The sequence below is a fragment of the Rhinatrema bivittatum genome, chromosome 6 (genome assembly GCF_901001135.1).
Source record: "Rhinatrema bivittatum chromosome 6, aRhiBiv1.1, whole genome shotgun sequence".
NCBI lineage: Eukaryota > Metazoa > Chordata > Amphibia > Gymnophiona > Rhinatrematidae > Rhinatrema > Rhinatrema bivittatum.
In genome coordinates this window covers 109,482,252-109,497,003 of record NC_042620.1, presented here as the reverse complement: position 1 = coordinate 109,497,003, position 14,752 = coordinate 109,482,252, and the positions used below count along the sequence as shown (strand labels likewise).

At 41.2% G+C, this 14,752-nt stretch overlaps 1 protein-coding gene across 1 annotated transcript in view; it reads right to left on the bottom strand.

The window, feature by feature from the left end:
- Positions 1 to 1,854: 1,854 nt before the first annotated feature.
- The window catches only part of GAD1 (glutamate decarboxylase 1), a 118,807-nt gene continuing 105,909 nt past the window's right edge, over positions 1,855 to 14,752 (bottom strand). The window contains exons 14-16 of the mRNA XM_029605744.1: positions 13,167 to 13,274; positions 7,263 to 7,352; positions 1,855 to 2,451 (exon numbers count right to left, since the gene is read on the bottom strand). Of these exons, the coding sequence (XP_029461604.1) occupies positions 2,278 to 2,451; positions 7,263 to 7,352; positions 13,167 to 13,274 (372 nt within the window). The 3' untranslated portion in view covers positions 1,855 to 2,277. The remainder of the gene's footprint in view (positions 2,452 to 7,262; positions 7,353 to 13,166; positions 13,275 to 14,752) is intronic.

The window sequence follows — 14,752 nt, the reverse complement described above, 5'->3', positions numbered from 1 at the left end:
ATCACTTCTTCAGACTCACTATTCATTATATTGTTTTGTCCTGAAGAGATTATGATCTTAACTTTCTCAGTTACTTCCACAGCCTTGACTTTCTGTGTCTCTTACATCCCCTGATAACCATCTCTTCTAACGAATGAAAGACTTTGCAAGCTGAGATCAGAACAGTTGCTTGTAAAATCAACCGTTGAATGGTTTTGTTAGGGTCAGATGATGATGATTCTGGATCATGAGAAACAGGTGACAAAAGGCCCAGTTTAAAATCTTTTATTTCAGTGTATTCTGATACTTCTGGTCCAGCTTTAGAAAACTGATCTATTGCAAGTGCCTGAGTACAGTGAGACTTCCTGGTTGGGTGGGGGGCAGAGAAATAGCATTCTTTCTCTGGAGCCATCTGCTAACTTTAACGTATATTATTAAGCTATTTCTTGTTCTGCTCAACCAATATTCACTGATTCTTATGCTCCTCTCTTCATAACAGCAATCAAATTTCTTGCAATCTGATTTTCTCTCTCCATAGCTTGCCACCTCTATGTTTAATTATGATCATGGGGAAGAAATTAAGTTTATCAAGCAAATTAAGGTCTCCAGCTGGATGAGCATCAGGAAGTTAAGAAGTCTAATGTTTGCAGGATATCCTGCTGCTGTTTAAATGTTCTACTTCTTTAAAATCCTTTGATGTTTTCTTTGTAGATTAAGCCAAGTGTTGCAAATTTTAAGAAAATGGGGAACAGCAGCCAAAGAAGGGAATTTTTAAACCAATGGAATTCTTACATTGTCATAATAATTATTATTTTAGGAGGATGATGTTAAGATTGCTTTACTGACCTTTTCTGGTTTGAAATGCCAGGTCAGTGTAAGTGTGACAAGCTGACTCTAATTCAAGATCCTGGCTGTGTCTTTTTTTTTTTTTTTTTTTAAATATAAGCACCTAAATACCTGGTGTTTGATAACAGCTTTTTATGTGCATAGAGGGCAATCACATTATTGAGGTTTATTTACTGGAAAAGCCTGGCTTGGACAATGAAATGAATATCTTCGGGCTTTTTCTAGAGAATATATTCTGCACCCTTAGCAGGATATCAACTGCATAAAAAGTTTTCATTGAACTCATGGTGAAGTCCCCCTTTGCAGTCAGCAGCAGTAGCGGTACCAGTGAACCCAGCTAGTGCTACAGCAGATTTGGGGAGAAATGAGCGAATCTTTCCATAAAGAAAATTAAACATTGTTGCAGAGCTGAGCTGTAAACTATTAAAAATGTTAAGATTCCACCTGCTCTTAACTGGTATTCACATGAACTGCATTCCATAATGGCACACAGATACCACAATTAATCAAGGTGCAGATGCTTGTATAGATATTGCATTATACCCCAGTCTATGAATAATACTGGAATCCGCTTATGCAGCAATGTCATTCTTAACTGTTTTGAGGGCACTCTAATATAAATGCAAGTTCCACCAATTTTCTCTGTTTTCTTTGGCTCACAAATACACTAAAATACCTTAAACATTATTTAGAACGTATTTCAATAATATATAAATAGAATACATTACAAATGGAAGAAAATACAAGACACCTCTGTAACATGGTAAATCTCTGCATATAAATCAGCAAATATTTCATATACCTACAATTTAACAGTTATTTTACTGTAAAACTATTACATTTATTCCCTTTTCACAAAGTCATTTAACAATAATATACACAATCTACACAAATTAACCTCTAAAAATACAGCAATAATATTACCTGTTACAATGACAGTGCTACTATTATCCCCTGATGTGACATTAAGGAGATATATGACTAACTTATTGGATAATGCTTTTCAGTTCTTTATCAGGTTTTTTTTTGAGAAAAGCATCAACAAAGAGGGTTAATACTGTTAGATGGGAGTTGTTGTTTTTAATTAGGTTCTAAGAATCTACAATTTTTGATTCTCCAGTGAGAACACTGGTCATGTTTTGAACTGCTGTAAGAAAATGTTGTTCTCTTACAGTGGAAAACATGCTATTTTATTACATACATTTCCTGCGAACTATAACAAACAGGCTTATATAGGGTTCCATAGTACACTTTTAGATAATATAATTCCCTTTAATAAAATGACCTATGTGTATGTTTCAGCATCCTGTTTTTTTTTGTTTTTTTTTACAGTGCCACAGGAGAGTGGAATATTTATAAAGGGAATTCCCATGAGACGTGTTCTACAGAACTGGGAAAAAATAGCCAGTGCTGGAAAACAGTGCATTAAAGAAAAAGAACTTGCCAAGTTCACTACAAATCCTGTCCCAGTCTCTCTATTTCCTCAATGAGGAAATCAATATCAGACTTGGTAGCTGCTGGATTTGAAATGACCATTCGGAAGAAGTTGACCTTGTCTCCATGAGGCTGATATCCCACCATGGTTGTCCCTGATTCCATCATCAACGCTTTGATTTTCGGTGCCACCTTGTAAATAAAATAAAGTGAACAATTTCAGGACGTTGTTAAAATTTACTACATCACATGTATTTGGTGTAAGACTGCGAGCCTGTGTTTAAGGGTGTATGTGTGTGTGTGTGTGTGTGTGTGTGTGCGTGAGAGAGAGAGAGAGAGCATGTGTGAGAGTGTGTACATGTGTGTGTCCCAGAGAGAGTAAGCCTATGTTAGGAGATTGTGTGTGAGAGAAAGAAACATAGGTAGCTTGTGTGAGGGTGCATGCATGAGAGAGAAAGGGAGCCTGTGTGACGTGTGTGCAAGAGAGAGAGGAAGCCTATGTGAAGGTGTGTTTGTGTGCAAGTAAGAGAGAGGAAGCCTGTATGATGGGATGTGTGTTTGCACGAGAGAGAGAAAGAGAGGGAGACTGTATGAGAGGGGGTGTATGTGCCCAAGAGAGAGGGAGCCTCTGTGGGTGTGTGTGTGTGTGTGTGTATATGTGAAAGAGAAAGGGACAGAGGGAGCCTGTGTGAGGGGCAGTACTGAGAGAGGGGTCAAACTCTTGGGGGTGGAGATAGATTGGAAGGGGTTGAGCCTAGAAAGGGAGGGGAGTGATAATGGAGGGTGGAGGATTTGGGCAGTGATGGATTTAGGGTTTTGGTGCCCCTAGGCACTGTTGGTTCTATCGCCCCCATCATCCTCCTATTCCCTCTCCCCTCAAGGTTGGACAACAGATGGCATAAAATCTAAAGCACAGTCCCCTCCTTAGTTTCCTGAGGCAGCTCAGAGGTAAATCCTGTGGCAAAAATTTAAAAAGTCTGAAGCAAATTGGCAAACATTTCCATCTTTTATATTACATTATGAAACTAAAGTAGTTTTACACTATATTTATTAGTATAATTTATAATAATTTTATTGGAAGGCAGCAAATCTTCAGCTAGCCTGCTGCCCCCCAGATTTCTGCTGCCCTAGGTACAGGCCTAGTGTACCTATTGACAAATCCAGGCCCAGATTTGGGGCTTGAGAGGTCAAAGTGTAAAGAGACTGGCCAAGGGAGTAGGGAGAGAGGGTAAAAGGGACACTATTTCAGTATACTTCTAATATTTTTTCTGTATTACATTTTAAATTAATTACTTAAAGACTCATGTGTACTGTGTTATTGACCAATATAAAGTTTGTTGAATTTCAAATTTTTGTGCATAGAATTTTAAATTTTTGTGTGCAGAATTTTACTTTTTTTTACACAGAATTCCCACAGGAGTAACAGATGTAGTGAGAAAGTAGTAAATCAAGTATATATGTGTATGCTAAAAATCAGGGTATATAAGATTGCAATTACGGTGATAATGAACTCTTTAGATTTAGCACCTGCTCTGAGGTGAGGTTAAATGTTGACTTACTGGCATAGCATGTGTATTAAAATTATTTAAAGGAGTTATTTTTTAGTTTCCCGGAAATCTTTGTGAAGTGCAAGTGGGGTTAATAGTGTAGAACAAAGCAATCACCAATAAACATGGATCAATATGCAGTGCACAGCTCAGAATAAGACATTTTTAAACATGATACTGCTACATACTGTCTTTGTTTTTCTTCTTCTCTAGTTTGCTTAGTAACAAGCTCAGATAAGAACAAGAGACATCAGTTTTTTTCTAATTGATAAGGCCAGTGAAGACCAGTGCTTAGACTCAGGCACAGGATGTCTCTAACAAGCCATAGCCAAACCATAAATCTTGTCAGAGTTATGAGTTCTAATTAGACCAACTAGCTTTGCAAAATCCGAACTAGAGCCAGAAAATAAGAATATAAGAAAATGACAATTAGTATGCCTTTTAGACCATCAGAAAGAGAGAGTACCTTAGCCATCTCATCTGGAGGAGGTCTCCAGGCCTACTTTGGTCTCCTAGATTTTCACAAATACATTGACTCACAATTAAGGGAGACTTGTGAGGGAAGTGTCACTTTATCTCTTTATTTCTTTATCTTCTTTGTATATATCTTAATCCTAATCTTTTATTATTGTAACGCTATTTGTTTTTTTACTGATTTATACAATATTGCTGTGATGCTGTGTGATATTATTTATCTTTGCTGATTTTTGCTATATTTTTACAATATTTAGGAAACCAAATTATTGCTTTTTCAAATCTGTGTTTATGTGTTCTATCATGTAATTACCACCATTCAGGCCACCGCTTACAACCTGGTACACTAATATTTATCCCAAGGAAAGAAGTCATATCTTCAGGATCTCCCCCCTTCAAAAATGGACTCTCTGACCCTCCCCATTTCCTCCCAAAACAGCATTGGCCTCTGGGCTCTTTCCCCCTTCTCAACACATCTTTCCCATGGGCATCAAAATTGGGCTTCTGTATCTCCCTTTCTTCCCATACCTCTCCTCCATATTCAATGTAGAGACTCTGTCTTGTCCCCTCTCCCCCACTCATCAGGATTTCAAACTTTCCTCTACTCTCCAGTAGAACCCCAAGTCTTCACTGGCAAGAGAGAGTCCATCTGGCCCAGAAGTCCAACTTTGATTTTTGGGGATGGGAGTTTCCCATGCTAACTGGCTCTTGCTTTGTTTGCTGGTTAGTGCAGGGGATTTCAAGATGCAGAGCGTGCACGTATTAAATGGCCTGTGCTTTCTTTTGCATGTCTTTTAACGTGAATGTATAATCAATTCCCGCTACTGGTGAGGACTACTGTATAAATTACAACAACTCTATATTCCCCACCACATCAAAAAGAAAACCATTTTTTATTTTCTTCTTCCACCATACACAAAAATGCCGTTCGAGTGGTGAAGAGTGACCCGACAGTGAGGAGAAGGTTCACAGACTCCCTTGATGAAGATAAATTTGATTTGTTGAAACATGGCCATGTCGGGAGGAATGAACAAGAAAAGCTAAGTAGATTGGGAATGAATCAGTAAAATATCCGTTCATGATATTTAACAAATAGATGGAGAGCGAGAAGAAACGGTGAAAAAGACGCGAAAGGCATCGGAGGTTTAAATGTACTTGAATTGGATAGCCGTCTTTTTAACTTTAGTTATATGAAATGTTGTTGCCACATTTACAACGTTGAAAGAAAAGCAATAAGCGACGAGTCACAAATTTGATTGAAATGAAATGTTGTCGCCATATTTACAATGCTGAGGGTTGCTGAGCGGGAATATGCCATTTAATTTGAGTGTTAAACTTTAAATTTGAAGAGACATCTGTAACAAGTGACAAGTTATGGACTTGATTGAAATGCAAGATAGTCGCTATATTTACAACGCTGACAATAATGGGTTGCTGAGTGGGAATTTGCCATTAAATAAGAGCGACAAACTTTAAAATCGAGGAAACATCTACAATAAGTGACAAGATATGAACTAGATTTAAGTAACAGCAGCGTTTTATGAATTATCGATGAAGTTTGAACACTTAAGTTAATTTAGACAGGCTAAGCTATACAACATCTACAAAAAGAATTTTTATATGAAAGATTTGTTTTCACATTCAAAAAAGTCACATAAAAAAATAACAAAAATAAATATAAAAAATCTCAGGTAGGAGGGAGGTCGGTTCCTGATTACTATTGAAAATACACTGCATACAAGGCCATGGTGGCTTGTTGCAGATGATGTATGAAACCTTCCTCTTCCTACTTTAAATACTTTTGTGATGTGGTGGAAGAAGAAAATAAAAAAAACCTTTCTTTTTTATGTGGTGGGGAATATAGAGTTGTTGTATTTTAATGTGAATGTGCATAGGCATCTCAGTAGTATCATGAATAGGATGATAATGCTGAGTTTATGTACATTATAATGTTTTTAGTATACCCTTTAATGAATGTGTCCCCTATGCTCGTTGCCTATTTAAACTGCTATTTGGTAGGCATCTGAGACCTTGCAGAACTGTTACACCATCTTGTGATTGAATATGAAATTCATGTAACATGAACATGATGATAGAAAATTGAATGATGGGGTATGCATTTTAACTGGTGAATGTTCAGTCCCCAGCCAAGTAACTGTCTGTTATCTGAACATTTGGAGTTCTCATGCCAGGGGCTAAACAGTGTGCTCCAGCTAAACTAGTTTGAATGAAAATTAACTTTGACAATTAAGGGTAGTCATGAAGGGCTTGATTTTCAAAGCATTTTATGTGCATGAAACAGGGTTTCATGCACATAAAACTTTGGAGCAGACTTTAGCCTTATGCAGGCTTTTTAAAAATTACCCTGCTTGGTGGCAATTTTGTATAGCCTGCCTAGCAGCAAAATCTGCAGGTATTTGCAGGGAATTTTCAAAGAAAAACTACCCATTCAGTTTTTTTTTTTTTAAAATTCATTTATACGAGCATGTGGGCACAAACATCCCAACAAACTTTGCACCTCATTTTTCTGAGGGTGGCGAAGTGGGGGTGAGCGTGAGGGGCAGTGGGAAGCAGATGCTCAGCCTTGAAAGTTCAGTTCTGCATGCGCAACTCTTCTCCCTTCACCTGAATGGCATTTTTCAGCTAGGGAAATCTCCCCTGGTAAATACCTATTTCCCTGGCGAGACTCATTTGAAAAAAAGTGGGGTTTTCTTTCTGGCAGCTGGTGATTGAAGGGCTTGTAAGAGAGGCACTGTTTATGAATTATGATGAAATCAACAGCCCAGTTTTCAGAACTTGACAGAAGACCAATGACTTGCTATGACACAATTCAGATGGAGGGATTTGGGCTGACTGCTTCGTACTAAAGGGCACAAAAAGTTTTCTCAGTGGCTTTCCACTGAACACTGTGAAATCTAGTGAAAAAGCAGAAGGAAATTATTCTTTAAAGGGGAAATCAATAGCATGATTTGAATTCCATACCTTGTGCAGTTTTTCCCTTCTCTCTTCACTGTGTGGCATGTCCCTGAGACTTGGTGGAATGTACCAGAAACATACATTGGTGTGTTCAGGCTGCAAGAACAAGATTAATTTACTGAAAAAAAAAATCTAGAGTGCAGTGAATATGATTTACCTTCTATTTGGACAAAGGGACCTGCAAAAGGTTGCATATGGACAAGAGGACATGAAACATTCATGGACTTTTGTTTGTGCTTACATGCGTTCAGCAGTACATGACAATGAAAAGTGTTATTTCAGTATTCATAAAACTCCAGGACTATATATAATATTTATTGCTCATACATTGTCATACATAATGTATATCAATGAAATAAATCATAGAAATTACACTATCTTTTATTGCATATGATTCTATCATTGTATTGCATTATGTTACAGTTGTGTAATTCTTGGACAATCCATAAACAGAAATATGAATTGATTAGTAAAGGTGTATTTTGTAGACAGCGTTACAAAAGTCAGTTTGAAAAAGTATTCCTAAACATTGTATAGTGCTATTGCCCACTGGAACATTAATGATGTCCCTGGGAAGAAAAAATGAAACCATTTGTGGAAGAGACAGTAAAAAGAAATACCAAAAATGTATAATTAATTTTATTTAGAATGCACTTGAGGTGCACAAGGGAACAGCATAGCGCACTCCCTCTTCTGTTTTTAAACCAATACGTGTTCATTTAGTTTTTGGCACATCTGTTTCAGTTTATGGCCCTGACCAGCGAATCATTCTGTGTGCGTGTCAGTGTCTTCTCTAATTTCTCTCAGGGCTCAGTGTAATAAGGCACGTTCAGTAGCTCACACTGGGGCAGATTTTAAAAGCCCTGCGCGTGTAAATCCAGCTGGATTTACACGCGCAGGGGACTTGCGTGCCGGCGCGCCTATGTCGCATAGGCTGCTGGTGCGCGCAAAGCCCCGAGACGTGCATAAGTCCCGGGGCTTTGCTTGGGGGGCGTGTCGGGGCGGCACGGCATTCTGGGGCATTCCGGGGTGGGGACGTGGGTGTGGAGTCGGCCCGGGGGCATTCCGGGGGTATGGCCGAGGCCTCTGAACCAGCCCCCAGGCCGGGGAATGGCGCGCCGGCAGCCCGCCAGTGCGCGCACGTTACGCCTGCCTTGGGCAGGCTTAACTTTCGTAACAAAGGTAGGGGGGGGATTTAGTTAGGGCTGGGGGTGGGTTAGGGAGGGGAAGGTGGGGGGGCTAGAAAAAAAGTTCCCTCTGAGGCCGCTCCGATTTCGGAGCGGCCTCGAAGGGAACGGAGGCAGGCTGCTTGGCTCGGCGCACGCAGGTTGCACAATTGTGCACCCCCCTGCGCGCGCCGACCCTGGATTTTATAACATGCACGCGGCAGCACGCGCATGTTATAAAATCGGGCGTAGATTTGTTCGCGCCGGGTTACGCGAACAAATCTACGCCCTTGCATAACTTTAAAAATCTACCCCTCTGTGTGCACATTTTTTGTACACAAATGTAACTCCCAATGCAGCAAAAAATGTGTGTACAAAACTGTGCATTCTGTTAGCAGCCTCACATGGAAGTCCCATGCTAATGAAGGCATTAGCTATTAGTCCCCCCAATGCAGAGAGATGTGCTGTCTTAACTCTTAGTGCTGGAAAGTTTACTCCTGGGCCGAGGTGGGGTAAACTTTTCTCTGCTAGTATTAGTCTCTGGGCGGAAGCTGGAATTCTTGATACTGGGGCCTGTAGCTGGGATTTATTTACAGAAAACAGGCTTTGCACAAACAAAGCATGTTTTTTGTGCATAAATATGCTTTATGCTTACAAAAAAATGCTTTCTTCACTGAAAACATTTTTTAGGCACATAAATCATATTTTATGTACACAAATCATGTTTTGCGCACATGAGTATTATGAAAATACATCATATCCGAAAGACTTTCCTGCCTCCCCCGAGTTAAAATATCGGGCCAATTTTAAAAGGCCCACGCACGTAAAATTCAGGGGTTTCATGAGTGGTCGGGCCCTGCACTTGCTGCGCACATTTTTTTAAAGAGCCCGGCCATGCGCGTAACCCCGATAAGTGACAAGTGCTGGGCCCTCAGAAATGGGTGGACCAGGGGGCGTGGTGTGGGTGGGGAGAGGCAGGGCGGAGAGCGGGCTGGGACAGCGCCATTAGACGCTGTCCCAGGGAAGCGCACGCTGGCAGCCAGTTGGCGCATGGAAGATACTTCTGCTCCAGAAGAGCAGTAAGTAGAAAAATAAAAAAAATTGGGGCTAGGTAGGGGTAGTTTAGGGGTCGGGGAAGAGGGAGGAAGGATAGGGTTAGGTTTAGGGAACTGGTAAAAACGGAATTTGCATCACTGCATGTAAATTAAAAAATACCCCCTCTGCGTGCGGAAGAGGCCACCCGCCCACACATGTGCGCGCGGATATTAAAATCCGGCACATGTGCACACAGGAATCCTATTTTATAACATGCACTCACTATCATGAGAAAGATATCTTTGTTTCAAAAAAGAAAAGTATTATTTAGTGCAGAGGTAGGAAAACTACAACACATGGGCCAAATCCAGCCAAAGGAGCACGTTATTCCTGCCCCTACTGCAATTATAAATTTGCTTTAATACTGGTCTGCTGATGCTCCCTGTCAATGTCATCAGCAAAGGCCTAGTGTAGAGCATGACTCTCCACATCATTAAACAAGGACAATTTCTTTTTCTGATAATGGGGAAGGAGATGGCCTCAGAGCATTGGTGACCCATAAGAAAACATTTTTCCTCTAATGTGGCCACTGCCCGGTCAGCTGTTTGGCAGTGACTGTGATTTGTTGAGAGTGGTCTAGCTCTTTGGCATTACAGCTCTGAGTGGGAGATTTGGCCTGGAGGAAATGAGGGCAGTAATAGAGCTTCTCCTCGGGTACACCTAGGATTACCTCGCTGGCCGGACATATAAGTGACCCGTTAGTTGATGAGCATTCTTCTCTACGTTCGTAATGCACAGGGAAGACTCTGTGAGCTTGTAACACAAGTGATATTCATAACTGCATGGTTTGCTCCAGAGTATTGTATCCTAGTACTCTGAATTTTATCTTGATAACCTATTTCAGCAGTGCATGGTTTGTGTTAACTGAAGCTAAGTAAATCAGTCTTCTGATGCCACTATCTTCTGTCAGCCCCCCTCCCCCTGCTCCTACACTGGATGTCTGAGGGGGACCCTCCTGGTCCCTGAGAACTGCATCATGTCCCATTGTGGCCCCCTGGCCAAAAGATTTGCCAACTCTTGATTTAAAGATGAATTTTCAGAGATGTGTGTGTACAAATTAGCAGATACAAGGCAAACAGCACGCATTTGCGTAAATGCTATTTTATAAACCTTAAACATACACATGCAAGTAATAATGAGCGAATAAATTTGCTCATTTAAAAAAGGGGTGGGCCAGGGCACTCCAGGGCTGGGCCAACATTTATAGGTATAAGTTTCTATGTTATAACCTGCCAAAGCGATTCGCATACGTATGTTACCTGCATATATTTACACCTGCCAAATACTGAGTGAGGAGTCAGGGTAAACTGGGGAAAGGTTCAGGCTGAAGAACCAAGAGGGTTTTGTTGTCCTAGAGATAGACTGGGCAAACTGATGGATTCATTGATAAAACTGATAATTTCCTTCACACATCCATGTTACAAAATTTGATGGCTTACATGCTTAAAAGTCAACAGGTGCTAAGCAAAATATGTAAGTCAAATCTTCATGTATAAATGATTAAAATTAGCTGCACAAATGCTCGTATATAAGGGATTTGTACCACTTATACAGATAAATTTTGACTTCTTTGGGTAAGTGGTGGCTTTGCTGTCACTTAGCCAGATAAGTCTCAAAAACCACTACTTATCCAGCTAAGGGGGTTATTTTCCTACTCGCTTTATGGCGTTTTAGCATACGAAAAGCACCATTACGCATGGTGTGATGCTAATTTGGAAAAGGGGGAGGAGTTTGGGGCAGGGTTTCTGTCAAAGCGGGCTGGCTTCATGAAGCCAATGATCTTTTCACAAATAGCATTTTAAGGAGGGAGAGAGAGAAAAAGAGAGAGAAAGACTAGCTATAAGACCCTTCTAGTAGTTTGGTATTTATATCTCTATAGGAGGCCCACCTAGTAACTCGAGGTGAGGTTTAGGTAGTAGTGTAGGGGGTAGGGGCCACTTTTATATGCAGAGTGAGACGTACGAACAGAACAGTACACTCTTTGAAGATTTGATGTCCTTCGGAGTGAGAAAACTCACACAAAGATGAGATTTGTACAATGTTCTCTCACCCTAGCTTGATGGACTCTCTACCTGGGTATACCTGGGAATACCTCCTATAGAGGTATAAATACCTAACTATTAGAAGGACCTTATATCTAGGCTGGTGCTCGCTCTCTCTCTCTCTCTTGTAGGAACTGCAATAATTGTGGTATTAGTGTGAAAAAGTTATTGCACTCTGCAATAATACCTATGCAAAGCACTAAGGGGTAGATTTTCAGAGCCCTGCTCGCCTAAATCCGCCCAAAACCGGGCGGATTTAGGCGAGCAGGGCCCTGCGCGCCGGGAAGCCTATTTTACATAGGCCTCCCGGCGCGCGCAGAGCCCCGGGACTCGCGTAAGTCCCGGGGTTCTCGGAGGGGGGCGTGTCGGGGGCGTGTCGGGGGGCGGGCCCGGTCGTCGCGGCGTTCCGGGGGCGTGTCGGCAGCGTTTTGGGGGCGGGTACGGGGCGGGGCTACGGCCCGGGGGCGTGGCCGCGCCCTCCGTACCCGCCCCCAGGTCGCGGCCCGGCGCGCAGCAGGCCCGCTGGCGCGCGGGGATTTACGTCTCCCTCCGGGAGGCGTAAATCCCCCGACAAAGGTAAGCGGGGGGTGTAGACAGGGCCGGGTGGGTGGGTTAGGTAGGGGAAGGGAGGGTAAGGTGAGGGGAGGGCAAAGGAAAGTTCCCTCCGAGGCCGCTCCGATTTCGGAGCGGCCTCGGAGGGGAACGGGGGGAGGCAGCGCGGCTCGGCGCGCGCAGGCTATACAAAATCGATAGCCTTGCGCGCGCCGATCCAGGATTTTAGTGGATACGCGCGGCTCCGCGCGTATCTACTAAAATCCAGCGTACTTTTGCTTGAGTCTGATGCGCAAGCAAAAGTAGGCTGATCGCGCTTCTTTTAAAATCTACCCCTAAGATAGCACACATTGCGATAAATACGCTATTACCATAAAACACACTCCTCTTCCTAACACATGCAATAGTTTGATGAGCATGTTGTTGGGTAGATTTAAGCATATTTTATATCATGTGCGCAAATTTTCATGCACGATATAAAATACATGAACATGAATGCATTTCCCTATACATTTGTATACTGGCAAGGGGATGCATGTTTTAAAGTTATTCTCTCTGTCTTTACTGGGTATCTACTTGAGGGTAAGAGGAGGTATGTCTTTCAAATCAGCCTGAAATTGGTGGCTTGTAAGAAGTTCAAGAGTCATCTCAGACATTCATGTACATGTGTCTTACAGGCTTCAGAAAAATAATTATCCAAAGATGATGCAGTACCTGAGCTTTCAAGATCACATTTGTTTCTTCTTCAGATGTGACTAATTTACCAATGTGGCCAGCAGGGCTCAGAGGACAATAAATTTGGATTAAGAAAATGTTCCAGGATTAATATGGCTGCCTAAATTCTAAACAACAGAACAGACATCCTTCCCTTCTCTCCAAAGATTCCTCTCATTGGTGACAATGTGCTAATTAACTTTTATTTGGAGGCAGTTCTAGACACAGCAGGCTCTAGAATGTGAAGGGTGAACATTTGAGGATGCACATGCTTCCACCTCCTGGCATCATGTCCTTTCTGTGTTACTGTGGCAGAATTACTGTCCATGTCAAAAACTTACCTCTCCTTGGAAAACCATTTTGAAATTTTCCCTGTTGATAATTTTTGAATACAGATATTCGGACAGTTCCAAACATTTGTTGATCTGATTTTCAAATCCCACTGTGCCCTGTTTAAATAGAAATTATATTTTACTTATTTTGTGCATACTTAGATTTCTTAGCAGTGGAAAGGGAGTAGTGTATTAGCCCACCAAAATGTAAACAATTCCATCAAACTCAGACAATCCTTCTGACCCTGATCTTATCAGAGTCACAATTTCAGTTACAATAACCTTTCATATCAAACCCAGATCTTCCTACTGTACCTCAGATAATTTTTCCCTACTCAGGACTCCACTTATTCCCTTAACTTCTCTACTTGGATCAAATAAATCTCAGAATCTGTTTTTTGCTGACTCAACAAAACACACCATATCTAATTCACGACATATTCCAGTCCCAAGACTTAATTTCATTAGCCCTGAGCACCTTCCCCAACCACTATCCTTAGATCAAGTACTGCCACAGTTATCCCTTGTTCACATTAACACCCCTAAAGTTTATCCCTCTCCCACTACTTGGACCAGCTCAGTGATTCACTAATCTCTGTCTTCAGAGCTAGACCCTGACTGGAGCAGTTGATGAAATCTATTCAGCAGTAGATCCCATTAATATGATTATGCACACCTATGACTCAGCATGCCTCCCACCTAATGAGTCCTAAATTATACCTTGTATAGCAAAAGGAATGAACACTATAATATAGGACTTTAAGCTTTTAGCTTTGACACCCAAAAACAAATGTGATTGAATGTAATACCTTTTGAAAGCTTGCTTAACATTTTTTTTAATTAAGGGTCAACACCAGACAGTTAAAAAAAAACAGGAGTATAGTATTTTTCGAAGGCAAATTTATAACTCCCTACACATAAGTTAGCTTTGAAAATTCCTATGTAAGTGACTATGTACATGCAGAGATTTACTTGTGTAGAGTTACACTTCCTCTTCAGGGGGCATAGCTTGTGCAGGTACATTTGTGTGCGTACCTTTTAAAATCAATGAGTATGTATGTAAGTGCTAACTCCGCCCCCAGCTCCGCCCCCTGGAATCCCTCTGCTCAGTTCGGGTGAAGGTTGGCATGAAACCGGCTGATTTTAAAAACAGACATTTAAGTGCATAAAACCAGGCTTTATGCATCTCTCTTTGAAAACTACCCCCTTTAAGCAGTTTAAAAGAAGTTACACATGCAAATGTAACATACTGTTGCAGCAATTTTAAAAAGCCATTTACCCACATAGAGTGCACTGACCAATGAATAACCAATTGACAATTCAATGACATATATTGTAGCAATTTTCAAAAGCCCATTTATAAGTGTAAAGTGCATTTACACATATAAAACCCAATTTTAACTGTGTAAATATGCTTTTTAAAATCAGGTCCTAAGGGTGTAATTCTCCAAAACATTTCTGTAGGTAAAAACACACTTTACCTGCAGAAATGGCCTTTGACAAACTTGCCTGCCAGGTATGCGGGTGAACTCACATGTGCATGCCTTGTTCATTTGAAAGCTTACCCAGACTGAATAGGAGGCATTGCGGGGGAA